Below are 17,428 nucleotides of genomic sequence, written 5' to 3'. Positions count from 1 at the left end.
CGGCAGTGCCCGCCCCGGTGCGGGGCCGCCCCGCCCCGCCCCGCCCCGCGCTGCCGCCGCCGGGGCCCGGCACCGCCGCCGCCAGCACCGGGCCCCGCTCCGCCGCCGCCGCTGGGTGAGTAACCCCCGCCAACCCACCGGGACTGGGAACCGGGGAGCGGGGACCGAGGACCGGCACCGCGGCCGGGGCACCGGCGCGCACCTCCCGGCGCGGGGCGGGCCGCGGCTGCATCGCCCCCCGCGGCGGGCCGGGCCGGGCCGGGCCGGGCCGGGCCGTGCACCGTGCTCGTGCCCGCTGCTCGAGCCCGCGCCCGCGCCTCCGCGGCGTTGCAGAACCACCGTGGGTGGGTGGGTGGGTGTGTGCGGGCCCCCCGGTGTCACCCCCCCGGTTGCGGGGTGCGGGTGTGCGCATGGCCCGCACTTGTCGTGCAGCGCCTGTGGGTGTGCAGCCCCCGGAGTCACGCGTGTGCGTGTCTGCATGTGCGTGTCACCTTGTGCGTGCCCCCGCTGCGCTGTGGGGCGTGTTTTGTGTGTTGTGTCCCTCTGTGTCCCCATGCCCACAGGCCCACCCCCTCGTTGTTTTGCGGCACCTGTGCGTGTCCCACCCGTGCCGGGGGTGCTGGAGGTGTGTGCACCCAGCCGTGGGTGCTGTGGGGGCAGCTGTGCCCCTCCAGAGTGGGCAGGGACCCTCCGTGGGTGCAGCCAGCCTGTCCCTGCAGGATTATTCATGTCAGGTGCCTCATGTTGGGAGACCTCAGCACCCACTGTAGGGCTCCCCAGGGCCAGTCCTGCTTCCAGGCAGAACCCGCTGGCCAGGGCCTTTCCCACACTGCCAGGGAATTGTATCCAAAGCCATTAGCGCAGCTCACTGTTAATCACATCAGTGCTGGGGCCGCAGGCACTGGCACCTGGGCACCTTTTTGGGGTGACAGGGGTGGGTGGCCCCTCAGCAGACTGCTGTGCTGAAGACAGGGGGGGCTCACAGGTCTGTGGCCACCCCGGCGCCTGTTAATTTTCCCAGAGAGGAATATATGGAGCGTCGGGCAAGGGCTAGGATGCGTATCCCTAAATTGTGTGGTTTCCAGCTGGCCTGTGAGATGCAAATTGTCTGGTCAATGAGTGCCAAAGCTAAACTTAGGTCAATTACAGGAAAGTGTGGGCTCAGGGCAGTGTGTTCCTGCACCCCAAGGCTGGCCCTGGCACTGGGGGATCCCCACCCACCGCCCCATCCCTCTTGGGAGCCGAGCATTCCCATAGCACTTGCACCAGCCCTGGACTTTGCCCGCTGACGAGCCGGGGCTCAGCCCTTCACCTTTGCTGTGGGCTGGGCTGTGCTGGGTGTCAGGCTGTGAATTTGGGGCCAGAAACAGGTGGTGGGGGAGACCTGTGCAAGATAGTGTGGGGGCAGCTAACCCACCTAACCCCCAGCTGCTCTTTGAACTGTCTCCCACCTGTCAGCACAGCTGGGATCCCGCCCCACCACCTTTGCCCTGTAAGGCCTCTTGAGCTGTGTCATTGCCCAGCTTCAGGGCAAGGCGGGTGCTTGAACCCCCCTCACACACCCTGTGCACCCTCCTGGCCCATGGGGACACCTCACAGCCGGTCTGGGTCCCCTTTGCTGTTGGACATGGCGTTCCTGTGGCAGGAGGGCCCAATATCCCGCTTTGGTGACAGCCTGGTGGCACATCCTGGCTGTGACTCAGGTATATCTGGTATTGTTTTCCTCTTGACACATCCCAGCGTTGTTTGTAAGGGCAGGCAGTGCAGAGGGATTTGGAAACTCCCTAAATTTCCTTATTCTGTGGAAAACTTGTGTCCAGCAAGGAGCCATCACGCAGATCAGCCCCCTTTCCTCTGTGTGGGAGCTGGCCTGGCTGCTTGGCAGCGATGCCAGCAGCTCCTGCTCCCTGGCACAGCGTTGTCCCTGCCCAGCCGGGCACAGTGGGGTGTGGGACACCCCAACACGGTGTGTCCAAGGAGGTGATGGCCACCAGCTCCTGTGCTGAAGCCGTGGGTGAGCAGGGCCCTACAGCCAACACTGCATCGGGGAGCAGAGTGGGGAGGGCAGGCGACTGTGAAACTTGCAGTGCAGGTCCCTGCGCGGGAGCGTGTCGGATGAGATTGCGTCTCGGGGAGGGAAGGAGTGGCCTGGAGTTTCAGTGAACGCCTTCCTCCCTGCCTGGAACTCCCCGGCGCCCTGGCAGGGATGTGGGGGCTCATGGTCATGATGGGGGGACAAGGGAGAAGGTGCATCCCCCCCAAGCTTCTGCTTGAGAGGCTCAGGGAGGGCTACTGGGTTGGGGAACCTCAAGCTGGGTCTTCTTTTTCGCCTCTTGGCCCTTCCGAAGTGACATCCAGAATCCCTTGCCAGCCTGGGTGTCACAGCAGCATCCTCGCGTGCGATCCCAGAGCACAGCTGGCGCCGGCGGGTGCCTCTCCCTCCCCTGTCATGGCTCATACACGCTGCCCCAAACACGCCTGGCCATGAAGAGTCCCAGAGTGAGCCTGGGCTGAGTCAGGGAAGGTGTGTTGGGTCTGAATCAGGAGCAAGGAGACGCTCAGCAGCCACCTCCTGCTCGCGGCATTGGGCTGCACCCATCCAGCATCCCCATGGCGGGAGCCTCCTTGGGGAAAAGGGGACAAACCACAAGGGCATTCTACATGGACTGGGGGACCAGTGCAGGGGGGTGCCGGGGTTCCTGTCCTCCTTTCCCTGCTCCTGCCCATTGTGGCCCTGTGTGGGGCACACGTGGCTGCACCAGCGGCTGCCGGTGCTGCCTGATTAGTGATGCGGCTGGGAAGGCTGTTCCCCCTTTTTGTTGAGCGTACAAAGGCTGGGAGGCAGCGTGTGTGCCGGGAGAGAAACCGCCGAGGACAAAGAGCGCGCTGGCCGCCTGTCTCCCGGTGCCTCAGCTCTAAGCAGCACCTGCCTGGTGAGCAGCTCTGCTCCCAGGGGATCCCCGGGAAGGGTCCCAGCAGCCCCCTCCCTGCCATGGGGTGAGCTCAGGGTGCTCCTGGGGGTACAGCCCTTTCTACAGCTTCAGGGATGTCCAGGCAACTGTGGCACCAGCGGCATGTGTGGGGACAGGGACAGGCACAGGTGGTTCCCTCCCTGCCATTGTCTGCCCTGAGGCCCTGGCAGAGCCATGGAGGAGCTGGTGGGGAGCAGCCCCTGTGATGGCAGAGCCACAGGGCCCTTCACAGCAGCACCTGCTGTGGGTCATGGGAAGGAGCTGTGCTGTTCCCTGACTCGGGTCAGTGGTCACCTCGCAGCCAGCAGTTCTGGGAGAGGAGAAAGGAACTGGGTTGTTTTTATGAATTTTGTGGTCCTGCTCTGGCCAGGTCCTGCTGTTTGTCTGGGTAAAGCCCCAGGTGCTGCAGGGAGGGCAGAGCAGTCAGAGCCCCGGGGCTGGGTGGTGTCATGGCAGCTGCTCTGGACATGGCCAGGAGCCTCAGAGCTACATACCCGACTTTGTCCCTCTGGCTGCTTCCCCTCACTGCCTTGGTGGCGTCACATGCTCGGGGCCAGCACTGTGCCATGGCTTGCAGAGCTCTGTCTTCACCTGCCCTGTGGCCAGGCCTCTCCTGAGCTTGTGTGCTCCTGCCCCAGCCCCGAGGAGCAGCAGTGTTCAGGCAGTTTCCTGCCATCCCCGTGTGGCTTTGCCAAGGGGAAACTGAGTTCCCCAGTGTCCCACTGGGTGCATTCAAGGGCAATGGGGACTGTGTGCTCTTGCAGGGAGATGGTCCAGGCAGTGATGGTGATGCAGTACTGATGCTGTGCTGGAGCCAAGGTGCAGCTTGGCACGGCACAGCACATCCATGCACCCCAGGATGCCTGCAGAGCCTGGGCTGCCATCATGGGCAGTGCTACCCATCCCTGTGGCCACCCAAACCTCACCCCCACACCCGTCAGAGAGCTGTAAAGCAGATGCTTCAAACGTGGGGAGTTTTCCTGTTGTCCTTTGTGCTGAGGTTAAGTTCCTGTGCGGCTTCCTGACCCGTTATATATAGCTGTCAGCCATCCCGTGGGCGCTGCCAGCCGCTCGCTCCACTTTGGAATTGTTTATCCTCATCCCGAGCACTCGATGGAGGTTGGGGGAGGGAGGGGCTACCAGTTACCCCAGGGGCAGACGGGTCCCATAGCACCCCGTGTGGGGTGAGGCTGTGGGTGCTCCCAGGCACTGGATGCATGTGGGGTTTTCCAGGAAGGAGCTGGGGTTTCTGCCCAACCACAGTTTTCCCACTGGCTGGGTGCTCCCCCCGCCCTGCGCGGGATGCCCAAATAAAAGAGCGACTGTTCCTGGAGGTCGCCGTCGGCGTCACAAGTTTCTACGTCGCCCTGGCTAAAATTAGACACTTATCAGTGTTGGGAGGGATGTGATTTTACAGGTTCCTGTTTATTAGAGCAACCTTCGCTCCGGGCCATGTTTCCGGCTCCCTCCCTGCCTGCGGCTCTCCCTTGCGGTTTGTGGTGGCCAGGGCCAGGATGAGCAGCAGAGGAGCCTCTGTTTCCTCAACAAGGGGCTTTTGAACGGCACGCAGGATGCTGGTGGTGCTGTGGCTGGCTGGGATGGGGGGTTTTACCCTGGGGAGTATCCGTGCTGGCAGGAAAAGCAATCAGAATGTGTTCCTTGCTGCTCACCCATGCTGCTCTGAAACGGCTCCTGAGCTGCAGGAGATGCCGGGGGTCTTACCTGCAGTCAGCCCTGGTGCTGGCAGGGGCATGCACGGGGATGCAAGGCTTTTGGGCTTCTTTTGGGACATCCCTGTGGGTGCAGGGCCACCCTTGTTGCATCTCTAGGACTTTGTGCCCAGCTGGGGTGAGAACACAATGACTGGGGCAGTCTCAGCCCTGTGGTGCTGCTGTCCCCAGGGAGGGTGGAAACGCTGGGACATGACCCCGTGGGCTTGGGATGGCAGCTGGGGTGACCAGTGGGGTGGATTGAGGGGTGGTGAGTGGGTGTTGGCCATACTGCTGTCTGATAGCACCCTTGCCTCTCTGTCCTGTGCAGGCGGCTGTGCCGTGACCAGCACCCTGACCCAGCGCCCTGCCACGGGGGCAAGAGTGCCCCAAGTCCCCCTCCACCATGTTCAACCTGATGAAGAAAGACAAAGAGAAGGATGGGGCCCGGAAGGAGAAAAAGAAGGAGAAGAAGGAGCGAATGTCAGCAGCTGAGCTCAAGAGCCTGGAAGAGATGAGCATGCGCAGGGGCTTCTTCAACCTCAACCGTGCCTCCAAGCGGGACTCCAAGACCCGCCTGGAGATCTCCAACCCCATCCCCATCAAGGTGGCCAGCGGCTCCGAACTGCACCTCACGGACATTGACTCCGACAGCAACCGGGGCAGTGTCATCTTGGACTCGGGCCACCTGAGCACGGCCAGCTCCAGTGACGATCTCAAGGTGGACGACGGCAACTTCAAGGGCTCGGTGCTGCAGCGGGCGGCCAAATTTGGCTCCTTGGCCAAGCAGAACTCCCAGGTGATCGTCAAACGCTTCTCCTTCTCCCAGAAAAGCCGGGATGAGAGCACCTCGGAGACCTCCACCCCCTCTGAGCACTCGGCAGCCCCCTCCCCACAGGTGGAGGTGCGCACGCTGGAGACCCCACTTGACAAGCAAGGGGTTCCTCCTGGACAGCCCTGCACCCCTCCCGCCACCTCCTTGCGTGCCAGGGTGCCAGAGCTCATCGGCAAGAGGTTCCCCACCGAGCTGCGGCTGCCCGCCTTGGTGCCCCCCCAGCCCCCCACCCCACGGCAGCTGGAGCTGCAGAGGCGCAACACCGGCGATTTTGGCTTCTCCCTGCGCCGCACCACCATGCTGGACCGGGGGCCCGACGGGCAGGTGTACCGGCGTGTCGTGCACTTCGCCGAGCCCGGAGCTGGCACCAAAGACTTGGCGTTGGGATTGGTGCCGGGGGACCGGCTGGTGGAAATCAACGGGCTAAACGTGGAGAACAAATCCCGGGATGAGATCGTGGAGATGATCCGGCAGTCGGGGGAGACGGTGCAGCTGAAGGTGCAGCCCATCCTGGAGCTGAGCGAGCTGAGCCGGTGCTGGCTGCGGGGCGGCCAGGGGACACGCCGTGCTGCCTGGGATGTGAGTAACGCTGTCCTTGCCGTGGGTGCTGCTGGGGCCTGGGTTCTGCCAGTGCCAGCGTCCTTGCGGGGGTGTTTGGGTTGGCAGGAGCTGTGGGAACCAGGGAGTGCTGAGGCTGCTCTGGACGGGAGCAATGCACAGAGGAGTGGGAGGCTGTGGCTGGGGTGCAGCCTAATCAGGTCTTACAAACCGTCACTGGTGGGTTTTGCCCCTCAAAATGCTCAGTGTGCTGTTGGGTTTGGTCTTTCTTTTGCCAGAGGGGCTGCAGGAAAGCCCTCTTTCCCCCTTCCTCTGCGTTGCCGGGGGAAGTCTGTCCCCATCTCTTTGCTGAGGAAGCACTGTCCAGCAGGGAAGGGAGCTTTGCTCCTCACTGCCAGGAGGTTCCAAATGCTGCTTTGCAGGACAACACTGCCTGCTCCATTGCCCACATTGGCCTCCCTCAACTGGGATCCTCCCCGGGGACTGGGGCAGGCACACACTGTGCCAGGGGCCGGGAGCTGCTGCTGGTGAGTGCAGCCCTGTGTGCGCGGCTGCTGCTGCTGGTGTATAAATAGAAACTTAATGGCTGGGTGACCCACATCCCTCACTCCTGCTGCCCGGCACTGCTGACCCTGCCGCGGGCTAGTCAGTGTCCCGGCCAGCCAGCACCCTGGCAGAGGCCGCCAAACACCGACAGCCTGCAAAGCTGAGCCCCCTCTGTGGTGGCAGGGGGTGCAGCAGTGTGACATTGTTTAGTGTGTGTAACTGGGCTCGTTCAGTGTATTTTTAGGCCTTCCTTAAGGTAGGAGGGTGTGGAGCAGGTTGCCCGCACCGGGGAGGGCTATGCTGAGCATGGCGGGGCCCCGTGCCCACAGGATGGTGGCCAGGATGGAGTAAGGGTGGCCAAGGGGCTCCATGTGCTCCTCGAGCAGATGCCGGCACTGCGGGGTGGAGTCTGCGCCAAGCTGGAGCAGTGGCTTTCTGACAGCTCCTCCCCGGAGCCCGGCAGGCGTCACCGGGCAGTGCCGGCGGTGCTGCAGGGATAACCCCTGGCCGGATAACCCCGCGGGGCCGGCGGGGCACGGCTGTGCCCATGCTGCAGACCTTGGCGTGGAGGCAGGTGTGCATTGGATGCCGGCACACGGGGGCCAGCGAGGCGCTTGTGCCTACCAGGAGTGTGGTGCTGGGCTGGGAAGGGGAAGAGGAGATGCCGGCGCCCTTGGGGCTGCAGGGGAGAGGCTGCAGTGTGCGGCCTTGTGCCGGGACACGGTGTGGTTTGACGGTATCAGCCGGTGGGAGCTGACTGGAGGGCTGGCATTGACTGTGTCGTGGGGCATCGTTGGTTGCCACTGCAGCTTGGGCACGTCCTGGTGCAGGATGCTGTTCTCCTCCTGTGTGATGCACCACACCTTTGCCGGTGCTGGGGAGCACAGGCAGGGGTGCTGGGTACGGTTAGGGGTCCCTCATGCAAGGTGCCGGCACACAGGGAGGCCCAGCTCTCCCCCAGGCTCCACTAAGCTCCCTGGAATGTTTCTGGTCCTAATTTAAATAAAAATGATCCTTTTTGAAACAGGAAATTATAGACATATTTTGGGCTGTTGCTGTGGAAGCCCCTCCCTGGCTGGAGTGGGACGGTGCTGGGTTCTCTGTGTACCATGGGGGGTTTAACCCCCTCACTGGGTCTGTGCTGAGTCACCCTTGTCCCCACGAACCTGGCTGGGCAAGGGGAGCACCCACCGTGTCTTGGGGGGGTTGTTGGTCCTGTGAGGTGCGTGGGGGGTCCAGCCAGTGGCACGGCGTGGCTGGGCATCGGGGACCGGGTGGAACCCCCTCCATGTCCCAGCCTTGCTCCTGGTGTAGGGGAGCCGGGCTGGCTCAGCTCCACGCCTGTATTTATTTATTTACCAGCGAAATTCCTCAGGCAGGGCCCAGGCATGCGCCGGCCCAGCAGAAATATTCCAGAAATGTCTCTGACCACTCCAGTGCTTCAGCAGGACCACAGGCATCCAGCGGCTGCACTGGTGGACCCTGCGTACCATGCGTGCCCATTGTCCTTGGGCACCCAGGTCCCTGGAGGTTGCTGTCCCAAAGGCCACTCTGCTATGGCATGGCTGGGTGCCCCATGTTGCACTGGGGTGGGGATGTGGGACTCTCATTGTGCCAGAGGCGCTGTCTCCATTTTTCCATGCTTGGGAAGTTCTTGGTTTGGCTCTTTTTCTGTCCTCACTGCAGGGTTGGTGCTACTGGGGTGCCCCAGTGTGTGGGGGGGTCCCAAGAGGTCCTGGGGATGGGTCTTGTGTCCAGTGAGCTCAGCTATAGGCCCGTGCGTCTCTGACAAACTTCCTGAAGGAGAATGAGAGGAATATCCTGGCCAGGTAGAAATGCCTCATCACCAAATGGCCAGGCTGGGCATCCTGGTGGAGGTGGCCTGTGGGAGATGGGCTCCTCCCTGGTGATGCCTCCTTGCCCCCACTGCCTGGGGACACTGGTGTCACTACAGGCACTCTCAGCTGTGCTGTGCCAGCCCTGTCAAGGGTGTTTGCTGTGGCCTGTCCCTTGTGCAGCACGGGGTGCCAGTCCTGTGGGCCAAGAGGGATGCGGCCTAGTGCTGGCGTTCCCAGCATGGGGATTTCCAGCCTGCCATTGGCACAGCTGTCCCGGTTGTGCCAGGACCTTCTGCTTCTCCGGGGAATGTTTTTTTGGCTCAGGGCACATCTGTGTCGGTTTGGTTTGTCCTGGACCTGCTCAAGTGCCTGCTGGGGTCCCCGTTGTGCCTGTGCCCAAGCGGTCACCACTGCCCCTCCATGCCGGCGTGCCTGGCTCCCTGCCACCGGCCTCCTCCCGGCAGCCCCCGCGCAGGGAGGCCCCCGACCCCTGGCCCCTTGCCTGCTGCCCCGCTCCTGCTCTTTCCAGGGAGACCTTGGACTTCCAGAGGTAGCTTTGCCATGAAAATGTCTTTACTGTGGACTGCCGCGCCATGCTGGGGTGCTCTCCATCCCCAGCAGCATTTTGGAGGGGGCTGTTGTGTTCATGGGAAAGGCAAAGGAGGAGCAAGAAGTGTCAGGGCTGCGCCGCCTGGCACGACACCAGGCACACTGCTCCAACACTGGGCACCCTGCCACGGCACCCCGGGCTGCGGGAGCGTGTGCAACCCCGTCCCTTGTGGCACAGAACTCTCCCTGGCTCCTCCAGTTCCACAGCTGCGCTCAGTCCGGGGGTGTCTTCCCCCACTCCCTCCGGGCGGGCAGTGGACGGAGGCTGGGCAGTTCCCCCCGCGGCAGAGCCCACATCACTTCCTCTGGCAGTGGCGGCGGTGACGGTGGTGGTGGTGAGGCCCCACTGCCCGCGTGTCCCCCCCAGCTCTCCCTCCGGCTGCTGCCTGCGCCAGCGGGGCCCTCGCATTCCTCGGCTATTTTTAGGGTGGCCCTATCAGCCCAGCTGTCCCCGTGCTGCGGCTGCCGCCCCGCTAGTGCCTCTCCCACCGTGCTGTGCTGCGCTCGCCCCGGCGGAAACCCCGCTCCTGGCTCCCTCTGGTAAGGTGGGGACCCCAGCGTGGCCAGCACAGCTTGGGGGAGCACGAGGGGGGCACGTGGGAGACAGTCCTGGCACTGGGATTGGGGGCTGCGAGGCCAAACCCACCCCCGGGGCGCTTTGGTGGCCGGGGGTTGTTTGTTTTGGGGACTCCAATGCCGGTGCTCTGTGGGGATCTTTGGGGTGCCAGGCTGCCTGGAAGTGGAAGCAGAGGGTTTGGGAGCTTTGGCCCATAGGCAGGTTTGTTTCTGGACCCCCGTGTTCAACCTGTGCTCCCGGCACTGGTGTATCAATCACTGTGGTGGGGGGGATGGGGTACAGGGGATTCCTTAGGGACAAGGCAGTGTGTGCCCAGACAGGCGGGTTGGTTTGGCGGCCGGGTGCTCCTCCACACAGTGCCTGGCCCTGGGAGGGGGATTTCTCCCCGATGGCCCCAGGCACAACCCCTTTGGGTTGGAGAGTGGGTGCCAGCCAGGGCAGTGGGTCCCATCAGGGCTGCCCGGCTATTGGCACGGGGTCAGGCTCAGAATAAACCCTGACTGTCAGGGCAAGCAGAGAGCTGGGGTAGAAAATATCCCTTCCCTCACCCTGGCATTTGCTTACTACAGCAGGCTGGCCTGCTCAGGGGAATGGGGGCATGATCCTGAGGCCTGACTGAAGGGGCTTTTTTTGCACAATGAGTTTTGTCAGGTGTCAGACTGGTCACCTGCCTGTCCCCAGAGCCCCTCCTGTGGGCACTGTTTGTACGCTGAGCAAGGCCAGGTGGGCTCAGACCCCCATTCCTGACGATCCCAAGTGGGGAAGGACACATCCCTGTAGACTGTGCCATGGTTTGGCTTTCTGTGTGCTGTCCCCAGCCCATCTCACCTCTGCCTCTCTCCCCAGCCAGGGCTGCAGCTCCATGAGACATCACCATGGCGTTCTCATCCCGGTTTGCGTTCTGGGAGCAGAAGGGAAGTCTCTCTCGCATGTTTGCCTGCGCCCCACATTCGGGTCACGCTGCTGACCAGTTCCCTCAGTTTGCCCAGCGCTGGCACCATGTTTGGAGCAGCACTCCTGGCCTCACTGTGCTGCTGTGCCGAGGGCCGTGCTGAGCAAACGGGGAGCTTGGAGCGGAGTCACCGACGCGGCCACGCATGCGATCACTAACACCATCACTAACCGCTTTGCGAGTGGCTGGTGCAGCCCCTAACACGGCATGAGCCACCCCGGTGCCACCAGCCACCCAGGAGCTGTGTGATGGCAATCCCATGGGATGCACCGCAGTGTCAAGCCAAGTCGTGGCACTCAGAGACGCGGCTCAGGACAGGGTTTGACCATCCACCCCCCCAGAGCCCCCTGGTCGCCCCGCTCAGCAGGGAGCTGGCACACCCCATGTGCGGCTGCTGCAGAGATTAGCTGGTGACACTTAAAATGTGCTGTGACGCCTGGGGAGTGACTTGCAGAAGGACAGAGCCCTGTGGGAGGAGTAATGGGCCTCTGTACCAGCTCACTCACTGACTGCATGTGATGAGAGGGCCCAGGCCAGGCAGGCAGAGCATGTACCTCTCCCACCTTTGGGGTTTGCCATAACTGGGGCGCATCTCTGCGCTTCCTCCTGCTTTTTTGGCTGATGGGAAGCCTGGAAGGACACGCATCCTTTTCCCTGCAATGGGCTGCAGATTGGGGCTGGCATGGAGTGATGGTCCTGGTGAGTTTTCTGGCAGCAAGTCCTCACAGTGGGCTGAAACGTGCTCCTCTTGTTTGTCTGACCCTCAGGTCAAGGACGAGGACAAATCTTTAGCTGTGAAAAGACCCGTGAAGGAGGACGGGCCTGTAAGTGTCGCAGGGCATGGGCAGGGTGGAGCTGTGTTGGGGATGGGGCTCACCCTTGGTGGGAACAGACCCCATGCCAGGGCTTGGGGACACCATGGAGGGTCATGGGTTCAGTGGTGCCCTGAGCACTGAGTTTTACCCCTATGTTGGCAGCCTGAGGGTTGATGGGTCCCTGTATGTGGGGAAGGTAGGTCACCACTGCTCCCTGCTCTGGGGTCTGGTGGGGAGCTGTAGGTTGGCTGGGGAAGGGGACTGGAAGCTGTGTCCCCCAGTGCCGGGGTCTGGCCAGGAGCTGTGCTCCGTGGCAGGGCACAGAGCCTTGGGCACCACCATGTCCCAAGCAGAGGGTCCATGGCTGGACCTCCACTCACACCGGTGTCATTGTGGCTGCAGTCAGAGAGCCCGAAGGATGTGGCATCTGCACCCCCGAAACCTGAGCCCCCAAAACCTGAACCCCCGAAATCTGAACCCCCAAAACCTCAGCCTGCGAAGAGCCCTGAGCCACCTGCTGGAAAAGGGAAGAGCCCAGAGCCGGTGCTGAACGGGGCGGCCGTGAATGGGCTGGAGGGCCCGGCTGCCGAGGCACAGGAGGACGACGGCCAGGGCCTGTCCCGCCGCAGGGTGGTCCGGGTAGTGCGCAAGGTGGTCCGCAAAGTCCTGCCAGGGGAGGACACTGGCAGTGCCAAGGAGCCAGGGCAAGATGCCAAGTCTCCCGAGCCAGTGCCACCCCCCAGGAAGGAGGAGACAGGCCGTGCGGGTGTCCCGGCTCCCCCGGCCCCACCACCACCTCCCCCCGCTGTGGTGCCGGCAGCCCGTGCCAAGCCGGAACCCAAGGATGAGATCTCAGCAGGGCTCAAAACCCTCATGGCGAAGGGCAAAACCAAGGAGCACCGGCCACGGCTCCGGCCGGGGGACAGGCAGGAGAAGTCCCCCGAGCCAGCTGGTGGGGACACGAAGCCGTCCCTGTCCCCGGGCACCGAAGCCAAGCCGGAGCTGCTGGTGCAGCCTTCGGGAGGGAAAGCGGAGCCGGCAAAGGCATCTGCTCTGAAACCCACCGCCCTGGAGAGGCACAAGGTACCGGTGTGTGCACGGCGGGGGATGCTCTAACCCAGCAGCGGGTTGTGCCCCCAGCTCAGCATGGTGTGAGCTCACCTGCATGGTTTGCAGTGGTTTTGGGCTGTGTGGTGTGGGTGTGGGTCACTTTTTGGGGGCAGTGGTGTGTGCTGTGGCAACCCCATCACGCTGGCCCTTGTCTCCCCTCCATTTCATATGGAGAAGAAGCAGCAGACCAGCGAGAAGCGGCCGACCCCTGTGAAAACTGCCCCGACGCCCCCCAAGCAGGTGTGTAGGAGTGGGGACCCAGGTCCCCAGGCACTGTGGGTACCTGCTGGTACCCCAGCTGTGCCAGTGTCAGCACCTTCACCCTGCTGGGCTGCAGGGCTGGGGAAGCCTTTGCAGTGGCTGTGCTGATGCCCACGTGCCAGGGCTGCAGGGGCTGTGGGGTGGCCGGCCCGGGGCTAATGTGCTCTGCCTCCAGGCTGCCCCCGGCCCTGCGTCCCAGCTGAGCCCATCTGAGGAAGCACAGCTCCGACTGGAGAGGATCTTCACTACTTCTGTAATTCCAGGGGTGTTGGTGCTTGCGTGTTGCCTTCCCAAGGATGGGCAGGCATGGGCAGCGTGTGATTGCCCTGGGCATGCTGTGTGCTCTGCACATGGTGACTGTACCCCTGTGCCTGGCTGCCAACCCCATGATCCCTCTCTGGGTGGCAGCAGGGGATGGATAACCAGGGCTGTTGGTGGGTTTGGGGATCACTGCCCAGACCAGTGTGCCTGGGGGTGGGGAAATGCTGGCATCCCCATGGGAGCCCAGGCACACTGTGGTGGCTGGGATGGATGATGTCCTGGTGGTGCCATATGAATCGTGGCCATGCCAGGGCCCTGTGGCCTGTCAGGATGCTGCTTCTGCTCTCTGCCTCTCACCCCTTCTCTTCTTTCTCTCCTGCTTCCTTGCTGCCATTAGCTGGACCCCGCCGCCTCCGCCTCGGCACCCAGCCAGGTACTGTACCCCCGTCCTCAGGAACCCTCTGCCTCCACCAGCGACCCCCCGCCATCCTCTGTGTCCCGCTGGGCTGGCGTCTGCGCCCGCGCCTCGTGCTGGAGCGTAAGGCTTTCCCATCCCACCCTGCTCTGTGGGCTGCCACGGCACCCACGGGGCTGGAGGGTGCCAGGGCAGCCGGGGCTGGGTGCCTCTCCCCAGCAGGGCCATGCTGGGAAGCTGGGCATCCCGGGGGGGTGCTCTTGGTGGAGGTGGCACAGCTGGGGCGGGCAGGGGCACGGAGCAGGATGTGAAGGGGCAGAGCACTGGCACAGGCAGGACGCATGGCTTGTGGCGAAGCAGCCGTGGCGCGCAGTGCTGGCAGAGCTCAGAGCGGGTCAGTGCAGTGACCCCCAGCCCCCAGGGCTTTGGCAGCGTGACCTCATGGCCAACATCCTTCCCGGCTCCATGTGTCTCCAGCACAGCACTGGACATGCCACCCTGCTGTCCACAGCAGTGGCCGTGGCACCAGGAGTGCTCACAGGGTGTGGCAAGGTGGCGCTTTGCCCCTGCTCGCTCCCCTCGCCGCTTTCCGTGCTGTTTGCGGGGCAGGGCTGAGCCCTTCTCGCCTTCAGCCCTGTCTCTCGGCCTTGCCAGGGTCCAGTGGACGATGCGCCGGCAGCTCCCCTTGGCCCCGTCCCTGCCGCAGCTCAGGTTTGGCTTTAGGGCTTATCCTGCTCTCGGGTGCCGGCTATGCCAGCCCGGCATTTTCCATGCTGTGGTCCTGTGCCATGTCCTGTGTCCCCAAGTTATGTGCCTGCAGTGTGTCCTTTGTGTCCTACAGCATGTCCCTGCAGCATGTCCCATGTCCCCACAGCATACCCAGTGTCCCTGCATCCTGACACGTGGCTGGAATGGGTGCCCTGTGTCAGGGCTGCGGTTTGGGAGCTCAGGCTCTCCAGGCTTGCCCGAGGTGGCTGTGGTGAATGAGCCTGTGGGTCACTTGGCTTTATGTCTGCCCTGAGCTGTAGCAGGGCCCTGGTGGTCTCTGCAGCCCCGAGCCCACTGGGGTCCCTGGAGACAGTGGGCAAATGGGAACTGGGGCTGGGAACGCTTGTGAAGAATGGCTGTGGCTGGCCCACATGAGGGCCCGTGGCCAGTCAGCCTGCTCCCTCCAGCCCCAGGGATGTGGGGAGGGGGCAAGACAGAGCAGGGGCAGGTGACCACAACCACTCCACATCCTGCTGTTCCACAGGCCAAATCAGAGGAGCAGATAGCGGCTGAGGAGGCCTGGTACGAGACCGAGAAGGTGTGGCTGGTGCACAGGGATGGCTTCTCCTTGGGTGAGTCAGGGGCACTGCTGGGACGTGGCATGCCCTGTCCTTCCCCCGGCACATCCCCCATGCAATGTCCCCAGGGGGCTGCCAGCATGGCCCCACTGAGTGCCCTGTGCCCCTCGCAGGCAGCCAGCTGCGGCCGGAGGCGGGCAGTCCCCTGCCCGAGGGCAAGGTGAAGGTGAAACTGGACCACGATGGAGCTATCCTGGAGGTGGAGGAGGATGATGTGGAGAAGGTAGGGCTGCGGGGCGGGGGGACAGTGGGGCAGATCCCCGTTCCCAGCCTGACGCCCCCCTCGACCTCGCTGCCAGGCGAACCCCCCATCGTGCGACCGCGTGGAGGACCTCGCCAGCCTCCTCTACCTCAACGAGTCCAGCGTGCTGCACACGCTGCGGCAGCGCTACGGCGGCAACCTCCTGCACACCTACGCCGGGCCCACCATGGTCATCATCAACCCGCTGAGCTCCCCCTCCATGTACTCTGAGAAGGTGACCGTGCTGCGGGGGGCACACCAGAGGGGACAGGCGGCTGGGAGCCGTGGCATCGTGCAGAGGGAGCTGTGGGGTGGCAGGGTGCTGATCCTCACCCGCTCACCTGCCCTGTCCCCACCAGGTCATGCACATGTTCAAGGGGTGCCGCAGGGAGGACACGTCCCCGCACATCTACGCGGTGGCCCAGGCCGCTTACCGCAGCATGCTGATGAGCCGCCAGGACCAGGCCATCGTGCTGCTGGGTGCCAGCGGCAGCGGGAAGACCACCAACTGCCAGCACCTGGTCCAGTACCTCGCCACCATCGCCGGCAGCACCGGCAAGGTCTTCTCCGGTGAGTCCCCAGCAGGTTGTGGGGTCCCCGTGTGCTGCCTGCGCACACCCCTTGCTTTGCACTCACAGCCCCCTGCACGTGGCAGCGGCTGGACACACACCACATGGGCTGTCACTGCCTCACGCCGGTGCCTTTGCCTCACTCTTGAGGGCTGCCATGGTGCGGAGCATGGCACAGGAGCAGCAGCACCGGCAGTGCCAGCTCCAGCTGCCTGCCAGCTGCACAGCCCCTGCACCCCACCGCCCTGCTTCTCTTCCTGCAGTGGAGAAGTGGCAGGCTCTCTACACCATCCTGGAGGCTTTTGGCAATAGCAGCACCAGCATGAACGGCAACGCCACCCGCTTCTCCCAGATCATCTCTCTGGACTTCGACCAGGCTGGGCAGGTGGCATCTGCCTCCGTACAGGTGAGGGGGCTGGGATGGCCCCCCCCCAACATGGGAGCCAGTCCATCCTTACCAGTGTGGCTTCCCTCAGTGTGGGAGTTGGTCTGTCCTCACTGGGATGTTGCCCAAAGAAGCTGTGGATGCCCCTGTCACCCCTGGAAAGTGTTCAAGGCCAGGACAGGCCGTGGAGGAACCTGGTTTAGTGGATGGTGTTCCTGCCCATGGTGGGGGGTTGGAACTTGTTGAACTTTAGGGTCCCTTCCAACCCAAACCATTCCAGGACTCTATGATTCTCATGATGTTTCCTATGCTGCAAGCTCTGCTGCAGACCTCCACCAGCTGCCCAGCCATGCTTGCAGCACTCAGCAGCCTGGCATCCTTCTCTTGTCCTTGTTCACACCTAGGTCAGATGGGCTCCCTGTCCCTGCTGAGTTAGTCCCAAAATCGGAGGGGCTGTCTTCCAGGTGCCTCTCTGGTGTGACGACAGCAGAGCCCTTAAAGTCCAAGAGAGCTGGTCCATGCTACTATAGTAGTATTCACCAGAGAGCAAATGCTTGTGAGCTATTTGAATGATTGCATTCACATGGTGCCCTGTGGTGGGAGGGAGACCCTCACATCTCTGTGAGGACCCTGGGGAGGCAGCAAGGATGAGAGCAGGGTGGGCTGGAGGGTCTCAGTGGGAGCGGGGCACTTGGGGACAGTTCCCATCTCTCCCACCTCCTCCAGACACTGCTGCTGGAGAAGCTGCGTGTGGCCAGGCGCCCGGCCAAAGAGGCCACCTTCAACGTCTTCTACTACCTGCTGGCCTGCTCCGACAGCACCCTGCGGTGAGCTGGGGGGCGAGGGCGCAGACCCCAGCCCATGGGGGTCTCTGAGGTCTTCCACATGGAGCTAATCATGGTGTTTATCCCGACAGGACTGAGCTTCACTTCAACCACCTTGCAGAGAACAACGTCTTCGGCATCGTGCCCCCCTCCAAGGTCACTGCCGTGGGGGACTGTGGGAGGGACAGGGGTCTCTGACCTGTTTGAGTGCAGGGGGAGGCAGAGCCGGGCTCCCAGACTGATGGCTCCTGTTGTTTCCCACAGCCAGAGGAAAAGCAGAAGGCGACCCAGCAGTTCAGCAAGCTCCTGGCAGCCATGAAGGTGATGGGCATCTCGGGTGATGAGCAGAAAGCCTTCTGGCTCATTCTGGGGGCCATTTACCACCTGGGAGCTGCTGGGGCCACCAAAGGTAATGAGCTTCTCCAGGCTGGGAGCCATTAACGGGTGGAGGTTTGGGACTGATGAATGCAAGGGGTCTCAGAGCCATTGCTGGCACCTGGGCACCTTGCAAACAGCCCCCCCCAGTGCAGCCGAGTCCTGGGGGTATGTGGGGGGCTGTGTCAGCTCAGGGACAGTACCCTGCCACCCTGGGTGTTCTGTGGCAC

At 63.2% G+C, this 17,428-nt stretch overlaps 1 protein-coding gene across 6 annotated transcripts in view; it reads left to right on the top strand.

Moving 5' to 3' along the window:
• Positions 1–17,428, top strand: part of MYO18A (myosin XVIIIA) — a 37,128-nt gene continuing 19,700 nt past the window's right edge. For 2 of the 6 annotated variants that reach the window (XM_064677447.1, XM_064677445.1), the window contains exons 1-10: positions 1–115; positions 5,013–6,095; positions 14,711–14,798; positions 14,918–15,027; positions 15,104–15,280; positions 15,405–15,615; positions 15,878–16,020; positions 16,726–16,826; positions 16,916–16,979; positions 17,088–17,232. In XM_064677447.1, coding sequence (XP_064533517.1) covers positions 5,088–6,095; positions 14,711–14,798; positions 14,918–15,027; positions 15,104–15,280; positions 15,405–15,615; positions 15,878–16,020; positions 16,726–16,826; positions 16,916–16,979; positions 17,088–17,232 — 2,047 coding nt within the window. In that variant the 5' untranslated portion in view covers positions 1–115; positions 5,013–5,087. Of the gene's footprint in view, positions 116–5,012; positions 6,096–11,363; positions 11,421–11,813; positions 12,495–12,695; positions 12,762–12,957; positions 13,036–13,440; positions 13,582–14,112; positions 14,170–14,710; positions 14,799–14,917; positions 15,028–15,103; positions 15,281–15,404; positions 15,616–15,877; positions 16,021–16,725; positions 16,827–16,915; positions 16,980–17,087; positions 17,233–17,428 lie in introns of all 6 variants that reach the window. The other 4 variants (XM_064677442.1, XM_064677444.1, XM_064677443.1 and 1 more) reach the window with 4 other exon arrangements.

The sequence above is a fragment of the Pseudopipra pipra genome, chromosome 21 (assembly GCF_036250125.1).
Source record: "Pseudopipra pipra isolate bDixPip1 chromosome 21, bDixPip1.hap1, whole genome shotgun sequence".
NCBI classification, from domain to species: Eukaryota; Metazoa; Chordata; class Aves; order Passeriformes; family Pipridae; genus Pseudopipra; species Pseudopipra pipra.
Note: the sequence above shows the minus strand (reverse complement) of the source record. Positions and strands in the feature narration are given on the sequence as shown.